Raw genomic sequence first — 12,888 nt, forward strand, 5'->3', positions numbered from 1 at the left:
AAGACACGAATGGTAAACCTTCTGGTATTGTCCCACAAGTCACTAGGCTCTGTTTAACTTTTAAAATATTTTCTCCATAGTTTCAATTGGAAAGTTTTATTGCTTTATTTGGTTCTTCTTTGTATTTTCTTCCTCTTCTTTTTCTTTGCTAAGACATTCATTTTTAAAAATCTCTATTTTTAAATTTTTTTTTAGAGATAGGGCTCACTGTCACCTAGGCTGGAGGGCAGAGTGCACCTAGGCTGGTGTGATCATAGCTAACTGCATCCTTGAACTGCTGGGCTCAAGTGATCCTCCTGCCTCAGCCTCCCAAGTAGCCGAGACTACAGGTGTGTGCCACCATGCCTGGCTAATATTTTCCTTTAATTTTGTAGAGAAGAGGTCTCCGCAATGATGCCCAGGCTGGTCTCAAATTCCTAGCCTCAAGCAATCCTGCTGCCTCAGCCTCCCAAAGTGTTGGGATTACAGGCATGGGCCACTGCACCTAACCTTTATTTTTTTTGCTAAGATTTTCTAGTTTTCTATTCATTTCAACAGAATTTGCCTTTACTTTGGGGAGCATTTTTATCACAGCTGTTTAAAAAGTCTTGGTTAGATTATTCAAACATCTGTGTCACCTCAGCACTGGCATTGGTTGATTAACTTTTCCCATGCAAGTTCAAATTTTCCTGGTTCTTCATTTTGGTTCATATCTGGGATATTTTGAATATTGTTATGAGACTCTACATCTTGTTTCAATCCAGTGGAGAATGTTCATATTTTTGTTTTAGCAGACAATCAACCAGGTTGGGTTCAGGCAGCAAATTCCAACTACCCTTCTGTGGGTTGTGCTTTCAACATCAGTTCCATTTTCAAAACCTAGTCAGAAGAGTCCTCTGTGTGTGCATCCAGCCTGGGACTTGGGCAGTGGTCTGTCCCTTAGTTCAGTTCTGAAAGTCTTTGGTATGTTGTTTAGAATCAGATGCACACATGCACAGCTTGGGTTATCCTGAAGTCCATAAATGACTTAAAGGGGTTGCTTTCCTGAGCTCCCTTTCCCTTTGTTTTCTCTTTTGTGCCTCCTGGTTCCTTGGGCCCACCCTTCCTGGGCCTCTGGCCAGAAAGCTGGGGCTTTAGTTACCACACTCTGCCAAGAATTTTCGGAACTGCACTCAGATCTGGGGCCAAGTAGCAGGAAGGCAAAGACAGAAAATAAGTAACCAAAATTGCACCCCATCCCCTTGGGACTACAGCTCCTCTGATCAGAGAGGAAGGTTCCCCTCTCTCAGTTTTAGGTGCTTGAAGGGCCTACTGCTGCCACTGTCCCTACCACCATCACTGTGGGATTGCCTGGGGGCTGGGGCATGAGGGAACAACTCTTGGGATTTCCCCCTCTGTCTGAGCCTTGGAAGCCCTTTTCCCATCCCAGAGCTTTAACCAGAGGTCTTCTCCTGAAGCTGTTTGTGCCTTAGTGTCCATTGCTGAGGTTTGGGGTACCTTGAGTCTAAGACATGGGACACTGAAGGGAAAATAGGAAATTAACTGCCACTTTAGTAATACATTGAATTCTGGTATTCTTCCCCTATCTGTCTGCTACTATTTATGTCTCAGAGTCCTCAACTGCTACTAAATGAATTCTGAATGGGCCTTTAGCTGCACTGAGAGATAGGCTGAGTGTGCTCACTCCATCTTAACTGGAACTGGAATCTTTTTTCTTACTTTTAAGTACCTACACTAACAGAAAGAAAGTCAAATAGGGATTAACTGCAAAGTTATCCTGCTAAAGTTCTAAAACGTTCTTGGCAATGTGGTATGCCCAACACTTTGTAAATTCTCTCCAAATAAAATAGTAAAGACCTATTTTATTTGAATAGTAAAGACCTCTGCCCAGCTCTTCCCTGGTACCATTCCCTTTTAGGCTTGATGCAAAGCATGAGATAGCAAAACGACTGGCCTCTTGCAAGTATTCCACGAGAGCATGCATAAGGCAGAACTAGGTGTGGAAGCTGGTAGGTGTTGTCGGGAAAACTGAAGGCTAAGTAAACTGAAAACCAGTCATAATTTGAGGCTGACTCTGAATCAACTTGCTCTATCCTCCACTAAGAGGGAGTCAGCGGAAAAATGTCTGAATTCTCATTCTTTGCCAGCCTTCACTGAGAACCATGTACAAACCTCGAGCCTTACTGCCAGGGTCCATAGTTATTTGAAGATTAAGCCCAAGATCTTTTCATAACTCCAGGGGAGATGGAGGCTGAGGACCAAAATCCCCTTGAACATTGTTAGCTGTACATTGAGGTTTTATGTACTTTTCTATACATTTGCTATATTTTACATTTTTAATACAATGCCCAGCTAGTGAGTTACTGTAAAATGGATACCTATATAACCCCCTTCAGGTCACTAAAAAGAATATATCAACACACTAGAAGCCCCCCTGTGCCCATCCCTCAACATACCCCCTTGAACACCACCATCTAGTTATTATAGAATTCAATTCCTTGCTTTTAATACTGAATTATGTATCTAAGCAAATATGGTTTAATTTCATTTGTTTTTGAACTTTATATAAAAGGATAAACACAGTATGTACTGTTTTGTCTGACTTCTTTTGTCCAACAATACGTCTTTAAGATTTATCCATGTTGTTGCATCTGGCTATGGTTTGCTCATTTTTACTGTTCCCTATGAATATAATTTGCATATTCATTCTACTGTTGTTAGGTATTTGGATTGTTTTTGGTTTTTGACAATTATGAACAATGTTCTTATAAACATTCTTATACACATATCTTGCATATATATGTCCTGTTATGTATAAGCATCCATTTCTGCAGATAATATACCTAGAGGAGGAACTGCTAAGTCACCAGGTATGTGTATATCCAAATTTACCTAGATACTGCCATAGTTTATTCCACAGTGATTGTACCAAATTATGCTAAAACAAGTAAAAATCAGAGTTTTCACTGCACCACATCCTTCTCAACATTGGAATTGTCAAGCTTTTCAAGTTTTGCCATTTGGTAGATGTGTATTGATTTCTCATTGGGATTCTAATTTGCATTTCACTGAGTACTAACCCAATCAAACACCTTTTCAGAGGTTTATTGGCCATTTGGATTTCCTCTTTTGTGAAATGCCTATTCAAGTCTTGCTCATTTCTGTAATGGGTTGCTCCTTTATTCCTATTGATTTCTGTCATTCTTTGTTCTGGAAACAAGCCTTTTGTTTATTTGTGCTGTAAGATCTTTTTACACTCTGGATTTCCTTTCACTCTCTCTCACTTCTTCTTTTTTTTTTTTTTTTTCAGAGACAGGGCCTCACTCTGTCACCTAGGCTGCAGTGCAGTGGTGCAATCACAGCTCATTGCAGCCTCTAACTCCTGGGCTCAGGTGATCCTCCTGCTCAGCATCCTGAGTACCTCAGACTACAGGCACACACCACCATGCCCTCACTATTTAAAAAAAAAAGTTGTAGAGTTGGGGTCTCACTGTGTTACCCAAGCTGGTCACAAATTCCTGGCCTCAAACTGTCCTCCTGCCTCAGCCTCCCAAAGTGCTGAGATTACAGGTGTGAGCCACTATGCCCATCCAGCCTGCCTTTTCACTCTCTTAATAGGGTCTTTTGATTAATAGAAGTTTTTAACCTTTATGTAATAAAATGACCAATCTTTTACTACACAAATAGACACAAGTTTTGGATCAATTTAAGAACTCTTTCTGTCTGTCCATTCTACCTTAAAGTGACTTCTCCTGCCTCAGCATTTTGGTGGGAAACACACAAGGTATGAGATAGAAAGATGCTAAGGGAGAGAGTACGGGCTCTAGAGTTAGACAGAGATGAATGGCCCAGAACAGGTTACTTCATGTCTTTGAGCATTAGCTTCTTTATCTATAATAAAGATATCAAAGCTATTGTAAGGAGATCTAGTATTTCATAGCACAGCAGAGTGATTACAGTCAACAAAAATTTATTGTATATTTTGAAATAATTAAAAGTATAATTGAAATGTCTGTAACACAAATAAGCTGTAAATGCTTCAGGTAATGGATACCCCATTTACCCTGGTGTGATTATTACTCGTATGCCTGTATCAAAACATCTCATGTACCTTATAAATATATACACCCACTATGTACCCAAAAACATTAAAAATTAAAAAAATTAAAAATTAAAAGCGATTGTGAGAGATAGCTGAGAGGTGTATAAAGCACTCAGCACAGTGTTGGCACACAGTAAAATAGGCAGGCCCTCAGTAAATAGTGGTGGCTGTGATCATATTCTCTGAATGTCTTTCCTCTTGTCCACTCTACATCAACTGCTGTACCTCATGGCTGTTTTGTGAATCATCAATCTATCATATCAAAGGACGGCAAAATGAATTAACTGCCCTCAACAGGCCAGCAGTCTCCCTGGCATTCATGGGCGGTACCCATGGTACAAGGCCCACATGACTTTACCTAAAAACACAGAGACACTCTTCCCTCAAAGTCATGTCATTCTGAGGCTCCCATAGGGACCCAATGGCAGCAAGCTGAAGAATCAAAGTAGTCTCTTCCCACTTCCTGTCAACAGGTACAGTGGTGTGGAACAGGTAAACTGCCCCAGACATGGGAGAGCCAGGCTCCATTGGGTCTGGGTGAATTTGGGGCAGGTGTGCTGATCTTTGTGTCCTGCACTGTAAACAGGGAAGAGAAGGAGTGTGTCTACCTACATGCATTTTGGCATGAGTGCACAGTACAGTGTGGTACTCCTCTCCTGGAAGAGGTCTGTATTTGAGTATAAGGGGTATGTGTGTAAACGTGCAATGCAGTGTATGTCCTCCGGAAACTGGGATGCTCTCACCAGCCCAGCATTCTAGTGGAGAGGCCTGATAGTTATCTGCTCCAGCATTCCCACAGCTTGGGGTCTTTCAATGCCCTCTGCTCCACCTTCTGAGACAGGATATATGCACAGAAAACAGACATCCTTTTACATGACTCTTGACAACTCTGAATGAAGAGGGAGCATCTACTGCAACTCCTCTGTGCACACTTTTTTTTTTGAGGCAGAGTTTCGCTCTTGTTGCCCAGGCTGGAGTGCAATCTCATGATCTCGGCTCATCGCAACCTCAGTCTCCCAGGTTCAAGCGATTCTTCTGCCTCAGCCTCCCTAGTAGCTGGGATTACAGGTATGTGCCACCACGCCCAGCTAATTTTGTATTTTCATTAGAGACAGGGTTTCTCTATGTTGGTCAGCGTGGTCTCGAACTCCCGACCTCAGGTGATCTGCCCACCTCGGCCTCCCAAAGTGCTGGGATTACAGGCATGAGCCACCGCGCCCAGCCAGTTCCTCTCTGCACACTTTTAAAGTAACTGGAAAAGTTCTCTGGATGTGTCCCTCTTCTGCTTCCCTGACCATAAAGTCTCTAGAAAGGCTTCTTGAGACTTCCCCCAATTCTGGGGTATTCCATTGCCCTCCCCAGCAAACCCATAATTGATTAGGCTTCACAAAAAATATGGCTAATATTGAAGGCCAAAAAGATGATAGAGGGGGAAGAGTTGGTACCTGAGCCTAGTGCTTGTCCAGCGGAGTCAAAGGAAAGAACCACTGAATCTGCAACACAAGAGGACAAGTTCATTTCTTTCTCCTTCTTAAAGTAAAAAAGCAAGCTCCCACTGGTTCTGCCCAAACCCTCCCTCAAAGGAGTCAACTGGAAGGGAACTCAGTTGCATAGCCCAGCCTCCCAGGCCCATGCCCACCCATCACTGGGCCAAGAGACCCCGCCCAGACCAGTACCCCTTGCCTCCTGCCAGAAGGAGAGACGTCTCAGGGCAGGGAGCAGGCCCCAAATTCTTTAGGGGCATGTCTTGCCAGATTAGGGGACAAATTTACTTCTTTTTCCTTCTTCTAGTGAAAATGGAATTAAAACAAAGCAAAATAAAACTTCCTTCCTGAATCTAGTTAAAGGCACTAACATTTCCCCTTTGATCTCTCCATTTCTTCTATTTATATACTCAATTGTTTGTTGTTTCTTCCCCAAAAAAGGCTTAAAGTGGCCTATTGAAATTTACAGTATACACTAGAATTTCAAAATGAAGACGTCAAAGAAAGGAAAAACACTATATAGTGGGGGAAATGTTAGTGCAGAAAATGCATGCCATGAGTACCTATGCAAATACCGTAGGCAGAATCAGGGCCTGAGCCTCCAAACAGCCAAAGAAAAAAGAAAATGAACAGTTACAAGACTCAGTACCCACAGGGCATTCATTCATTCATTCGTTCATTCAAATGTCCAATAAATATGCATTGGGCATCTACTATGTGCAAGATACTATACTATGACAGAGATACAGCAGCAAACAGAAAAAGCATGGTCTCCATCCTTATGGATCTTTCTGCTATCAGTCTGGGAGAAAAAAATGTTACCAAAGAACAAACTATTTAACTAGAAACTGATAAAAGAAAAAAAGGAAGTATTATGAAAGTTTATGTTAGGAACTGGACTGAATACAGGAGGGGAGTGGGTGCTGGATAGGGAAGACAACTCTGAAGAAGTGACGTTTGACCTCATAGCTGAAGGATAAGTGAGGGTCAAACCCAACAAGAATGGAATGGCACATTCAAGGCAGAGGGAAGGCCATGTGTGAAGAACTGAGGCAAAATGGAGTCTGGTGCTCCAGAGCAACTGAAAGACCAAAACATAAAAGCAAATACTGTACGGTGATCAGAGAGAACTTCCTCTTGTGGGCCTTAGAAAGAGATGCCGGCCAGCTGCAGTGGCTCAAGCCTGTAATCCCAGCACTTTGGGAGGCTGAGGCGGGCGGATCATGAGGTCAAGAGATCAAGACCATCCTGGTCAACATGGTGAAACCAGTCTCTACTAAAAATACAAAAAAAAAAAAAAAAAATTAGCTGGGCGTGGTGGCGCATGCCTGTAGTCCCAGCTACTCGGGAGGCTGAGGCAGGAGAAGCACTTGAACCTGGGAGGCGGAGGTTAGTGAGCTGAGATCACGCCACTGGACTCCAGCCTGGTGACAGAGCAAGACTCCATGTCAAATAAAAAAAAGAAAAAAATACAGACACTGTATGATGTTGAAGACTGTATATTCTACATTTCTATACTAAGTAACTGTAAATCTTGTATGGCTGTTTCTTACAACATAAGCCAATGCCAAATGATGGCATAAATTAAATGTAGAGCTCAATAAAAACAATTATAAGGGGCACCAAGATGATGTAAGGCCCAAGATAACCCAGGAGACCCCAGACTCAAAAGGGATCAGATTCCAAAGACTTACTCACTCCAAAGGAGTGTCAGCTGGATGCAAATGGCACCAGAGTCTACAGCCACACCCCGCCCAAGCATTATGGGCATTTTCTCTCATTGCACATGAACATTCAACACAATAGTTATCATAACTGTACATAACATCTGTTCCCCCTGCTAGGTTGTAAGTTCCATAAAGGCAGACACCACATCTGCTTTATTCACTGCTACATTACCAGCATAACACCTGGCACTCAATATTTGCTGGATAACAATGTATAGAAAAATGAATGAATCACAAATTTTCAGACACTCTTTCATCAATATTTTTTTCTCACACCCATGTGTTTGCTAAGAACTGGGTGGCAGAGAGCTGGAGGATGTGGTTTCTGAGGCAGATACTCTGTACTGCCAGTTAAAGATAGATCCATATGCTTTGAAATCTGCCAAGAAAAAGGTAGGGTTGTCACTTTTTTACAAAATGCGGAATCACAATCAGGACACTTGGCTGAACAGATAAGTGACCATCCTATCTCATACAATTAATGTCTAACTCATAAATTCTACTTTTTTTTTTTTTTTTTAATAGAGACAGAGTCTTGCCCTGTCCCCTGGGCTGAAGTGCAGTGGTGCAATCGTGGCTCATTGCAGTCTCTAACTCCTGGGCTCAAGTGATCCATTCACATCAGCCTCCCAAACAGCTAGGACTACAGGTGCATGTGACACCCTGCCTGGCTAACTTTTCAATTTTTTTTTAGAGATGAGGGTCTTGCCATATTGCCCTAGCTGGTTTCAAACTCCTGGCCTCAAGTGATCCTCCTGCTTTGACCTCCCAAAATGTTGGGATTACAGGCACAAGTCAACATGCCTGGCCAATTCTACTTCTTTATCAGCATTTCTCACATTTATCTCCTCTCATTGAGAAGACTGACTCCTCCAAACCCCTGCTTTTGCAAACAGCTTTATTGAGGTATAATTCACACACCACGAAATTTACTCATATATGTGTGCAATTCAATAATTTTTAGAAAATTTACAGAGCTCCATAACCATCATCACAATCCAACTTAGAACACTCTCATCACTCCAGAAAGATCCCTCATGTCCATTCAGTCATTCTCTGCCCCTACCTCCAGCCCCAGGACCCAACAAGTTACTCTGTCTATAGATTTGCTTTTCTGGACATCTGCCTATCATCTTTTGCTGGGACTGCTCTTATTGCCCCCAAAACACACCTCTGCCTCCAGCATAGCCCATTTCCATCCATCCTTTCTACTGATTTCTCCAAAAAGTATAACAGATTGTGTCTCTGCTCTTCAATAAAACCCTTCAGAGGCTTCCTGTGGCCTGTAAGATAAAGTTCAAGCTCTGACATTCTAAGCCTTTACCATTTGCCTCATTTACCACCTCGAGTTCCAGATACGCAAAATTACTTATATTTCCCAAGAGATGTGTGCCTTCATGTCTTCAGACATTGGACATATTGTCTTCTCTGCAGGTTTGCATTAAAAAAAAAAACAAAAACTCCCACTTTTCCACTAAGACCAACTCAATTGACCCCTTTTTCCTGAAGATGTCTCTGATCAATTCTGCTCACTTACTTCTTTAGGCCATCACTGCACTTCTATTATGGCATTCATTATCCTGCATTATAATCCTTGTTTGCTTTTCTTCTTCTTTCATTAAACTGAAAGTTCCCTGAAGACAAAGATTGTCTATTCATTTTGAGGCTTTGATGACTAATGACTGACACATACAAAGTGGTCAACATGTTTATTCAACTAAGAAATAAGCTAGTAAGTATTCTTGCTTTCCTTCAAAGGTGATGTTATCTGAGTGATATTTTACAAGTTGGGGGTAAAATCCATTCTGGATATTGACTCTCATCAGTTCCAATCAGTCCTGAAGTGTGCTTGTCCTGTGAAGGTTCAGGGGTCCAAACCTGGCCTCACCCTAGGAAAATGAGTGCTCACACACAGAGTATCCGCACAGGAGGAATAAGAAAAGCATCCTAAGAGTTTCTAGGTGAGAGATCACATTCCCCTGAAGAAGACTGGGAATGGAATTCTGAGGAGCTGACTGCCCAGATGAGCAACAGTAAAAACAAGCATCTCAAATTTTTACTGCAGTTGACAAGTATTTTTCCAATTGCAATTTATCTTCTTTGTACTCACAAGCAGTCTGGATATAAAGTCTCTTTTAAACTTTTCAAATTACATGTACAGAAAAAAGGCTAAAAGTTAACTAAACGACTAAAACTAAGATAAAAGAGACTAAATCTTAACGTGGTTGTCTCTGGGTGGCAGAATTATAGTAATGCTTATTCTCTGCATTTCTGTAAACTTTATATAGCAAACATGTATTACTTGTATCATTTGAGGGGACAAAAAGTTCAAAAAAGAACTTCTGAATTCAGCTCTAGGATTTTAACCTCCAACTCACTGGTACCAATGCCAAAGGATGGAAGGTTCTTGAATGCCTTCATTATGCACGGTACATGCCGAAATGCTGTTGAGTTTTTCTCTTTAATTACTGAGGTCATCCTTATAGTTCATGGTACTTAAATATTCCCCAACAATATCAGTCTAAATGGACTGGGCTTTCCTCGCCCTTCTTTACTTCTCCCTCCTTCTCACAAATATTATCAAGTGGCTATTACGCGCCAGGCCCATGGAGCCAAATTAGAGATAGCCTTTGCCTTCAAGCCAAGGAAGACAGACCACTTCATAAACACTTAAGATAAAACTAAAGTGATAAGGGAGAGCATCAAACAGGTGACAGTCTACTGGAAAGAGTCAAAGTCTTTGCAAATATTATTTCCAATGGTAGTAGAATGCTCCTACAATCATACATTTTTAAACTTCAGAAGAGGCAAGTGAGAGAGTAGATATTTTCAGAGGAAGTTAGTGACATATTCATGTTTTGTGTAAGTTTTTAAATGAAATCTGCTGTGAGCATTAAAGGTTTGATGAATTTTGTTTTGATGAATTTTGCTTTGACTTCAGAAACAGTTTGGCCATTCATTATTTGTGATTTATTCTAAAGGATGTAAGATTATTTTAGTTATAAACCACTTTGACAGCCAACGGGAAAACTTAGTATTCAACAAACTGAGAAGTTTGCTTTGCAAGAAACAGAGCAAGAATATCCCGACTTCTCCCTCTCAGGCTAGCAAATATGTCATTTTTACTTCAGTCATCCCAGGCTCCAGCTGTTCCTGGCTCCCAGGCCAGAGGCAGCCATGTGGCATGCCATACAAGTGACCAAACAGAATTCCAGACCGAAATACAGCACAGCCTTACTGCACATGACTTTGTTCAATGAGGAAACCTAGAATTTACTGGCAATCTTTTATTATAGTCAGATGTTTCCTGTGTCTGGTTTCTGAAGTGGAATAAAAGGAATCTAAAGGGAGTATGAAGAAGAATGGGGCTCAGTCTTTCTGGCTGTTGGACAAATTTCCAGAGCACAAATTATGCAGCGAATGAGCTACCTTTTGGGGTATACTTATCTTCAGCCAACTACCATGTGTAAGCCTGAGAGATGTAAAAATGAACTAAAAGAAAATTGTTCCCTCAAGTAGCTCGCAACCTAACAGCTAAAATAAAAATACATATAAAGCTAAACACAAGACACAGCCATGGGAAAAACAGTAACAAGGGAGATTTCACTGTTTATCAATTTAACAGATGTTTACTGAGAAACTACTGCACACTAGGCTTAAAAATACAGTAGTGAGTAAAACAAAAATGTTCTTATTCTCAAGGAATTTTTGTTTTAGTCAGGGAGATACAAAACAACCAAACAAATGAAATGAACAGAATAACTGAACAGTGATAAGTGGTACGAAGAATATTAAAGCATGTAACAGAGACCAAGGGTAGAGGTACAGGCAGCGTTAGTTAGACAGGGTGTTTCAGGAAGGCTTCTCTGAGGAGGTGGCACCCAGGCTGAGACCTGGAGACAGAAGCCAGCTAAGAAAAGATCAAGAGAAAGAGTTCCAGGCAGAAGGAAAAGCAAGCGCAGCAGTCCTGCTACATCTAAAGAAGAGGTCAGAAGGTCAGTGTTGCTGGAGCACAGAGCACAGAAAACAGGAGGTGGGAAAACGAGGCCAGAGAGGAAGACAGGAGCCGCATCTGCAGGAGGGTGTACAGGCCGCAGAAAGATGTCTGTGTTCTATTTCATTAGCAATGAGAAGCCCTGCTTAAAACCCCAGGAGTAACAGGGTTGGATTTATATTTTTAAATATAAACTTTGGCGACTATGTGGGAACTAAATTGATTATTCTGGCAACAGAGTAAAAGGTAGATTAGGGGAGAGAGACTGAAGACAGGGAGATCAATAAGGAAGAGACTCATGCAACTCTCTGGGTGAGAAGTGATGGTGGCCTGAACCGGGTCGATGGCAATGGGAATAGAGAAAAAAGGAGAAAAGACCAAAAAAAAAAAAAAAAAGCTTAAAAGGGAAAACTTCAGGATGTAGTGACTGATGAGACATGAGTGAGACAGGAAGGGAAGAGGATGATATCCAGCTTGGGCTTGGGCAAACGGATGCTGACTGTTGCTTGACGGAAAGTAGGCTGCATCCAAACCACGTGACCCTTCCTCCCCTCTGGCCACTGACAACTGGTCCATGGGCTCAAGGGAAGGTAATCCATAGACGCATCATCCACCTATGAGGCAGATAGGGTCTCTCTTTTGGGGATTTAAATTGGGAAGTACAGAGAGTTGGGGGATTTGGTAGGAGACACAAGCAGACAAAGAAGTGCAGAGGCTTGGATGCTGTAGGCTGCATTAGATGCTGGGCCCTAGGGCCCACATTAGTGGCAGAGCATCAGAGCCAAGAGTCACAACCCTGCTGTTGAGGGCAGCAAGACAACTTTAGATTCAGAATGTTCTCCCTGTTCCAGTCTCTGTGACAACCAGCTATCCCATGGATCATCTTTCCACAAGGCCTTGGGGTTTGATTTTTCTGCAGTTCCCAGAAGGCCTTGCCTATAGTTGATACACTTCAAGTATCTTGCTATATTGGAGCTGTCTGCGGTCTGAGTGTGCTCACCTCACCTTCCAGGCCTCGTGCTGCAACACCCTGGGGCCTCTGCCTTCTGGATGGCTGCGTGAGGTGAACCTGCCACCAGGCTGGATCTGAGCCAAACATGTCTCATCCACAGAGTCTGAAGCTCAGAAGCAGAGGCTCCACTTGGACCATGGCTCTCAACTTTGTTCTCCAACCTAGCTTTATGAAAGAGCACTTAACTTTGGAGGTTCAGCAGTCTGTTAACAGAACTGGTACCTCAATGTTCATGTTGCCACCTGTTTCTTGTTTTTTAGTCTCTCCATTGTTTAGATCCTGGAGGGATCTAACCCCTAGTCTTAGCCCCTCAATTTCTTCCCTCCCAACCCCAATACCAAACAAAACCTGAGAAAATGAGATTCCTGCAGACACACAGAGAAAAGAAAAGTCTGAGGAGAAAAAAATATCATTAATTTAGGAGGATGTGATAATATGGACAAGAAAACAGTGAAATAAGCAGAGACAGGAGCAGCAGGACAGAGAAAGCCAAAGGAGGTGAGAATTGATCACAAGGAGTATCCCAATGTGGAAAAGAGGCGGAAGAAGCTGATGGCTGAAAATATAGCACAGAATTATTCACTGGGGGC

The 12,888-nt window shown here is 42.1% G+C and overlaps 1 protein-coding gene across 50 annotated transcripts in view; it reads right to left on the minus strand.

Moving 5' to 3' along the window:
- ST3GAL3 (ST3 beta-galactoside alpha-2,3-sialyltransferase 3) overlaps positions 1–12,888 on the minus strand; it is a 233,081-nt gene that overhangs the window by 136,817 nt on the left and 83,376 nt on the right. For 33 of the 50 annotated variants that reach the window (XR_012421280.1, XR_012421206.1, XR_012421269.1 and 30 more), the window contains exon 3: positions 5,527–5,574. The exons of the other annotated variants lie outside the window; for them this stretch is intronic. Coding sequence is in view for 27 of the 33 variants with exons in the window: in XM_045372551.2 (XP_045228486.1) it covers positions 5,527–5,574 (48 nt within the window). In the remaining 6 variants the exon portion in view is untranslated. The remainder of the gene's footprint in view (positions 1–5,526; positions 5,575–12,888) is intronic. 50 annotated transcript variants of the gene reach the window in all.

The sequence above is a fragment of the Macaca fascicularis genome, chromosome 1 (assembly GCF_037993035.2).
Source record: "Macaca fascicularis isolate 582-1 chromosome 1, T2T-MFA8v1.1".
NCBI classification, from domain to species: domain Eukaryota; kingdom Metazoa; phylum Chordata; class Mammalia; order Primates; family Cercopithecidae; genus Macaca; species Macaca fascicularis.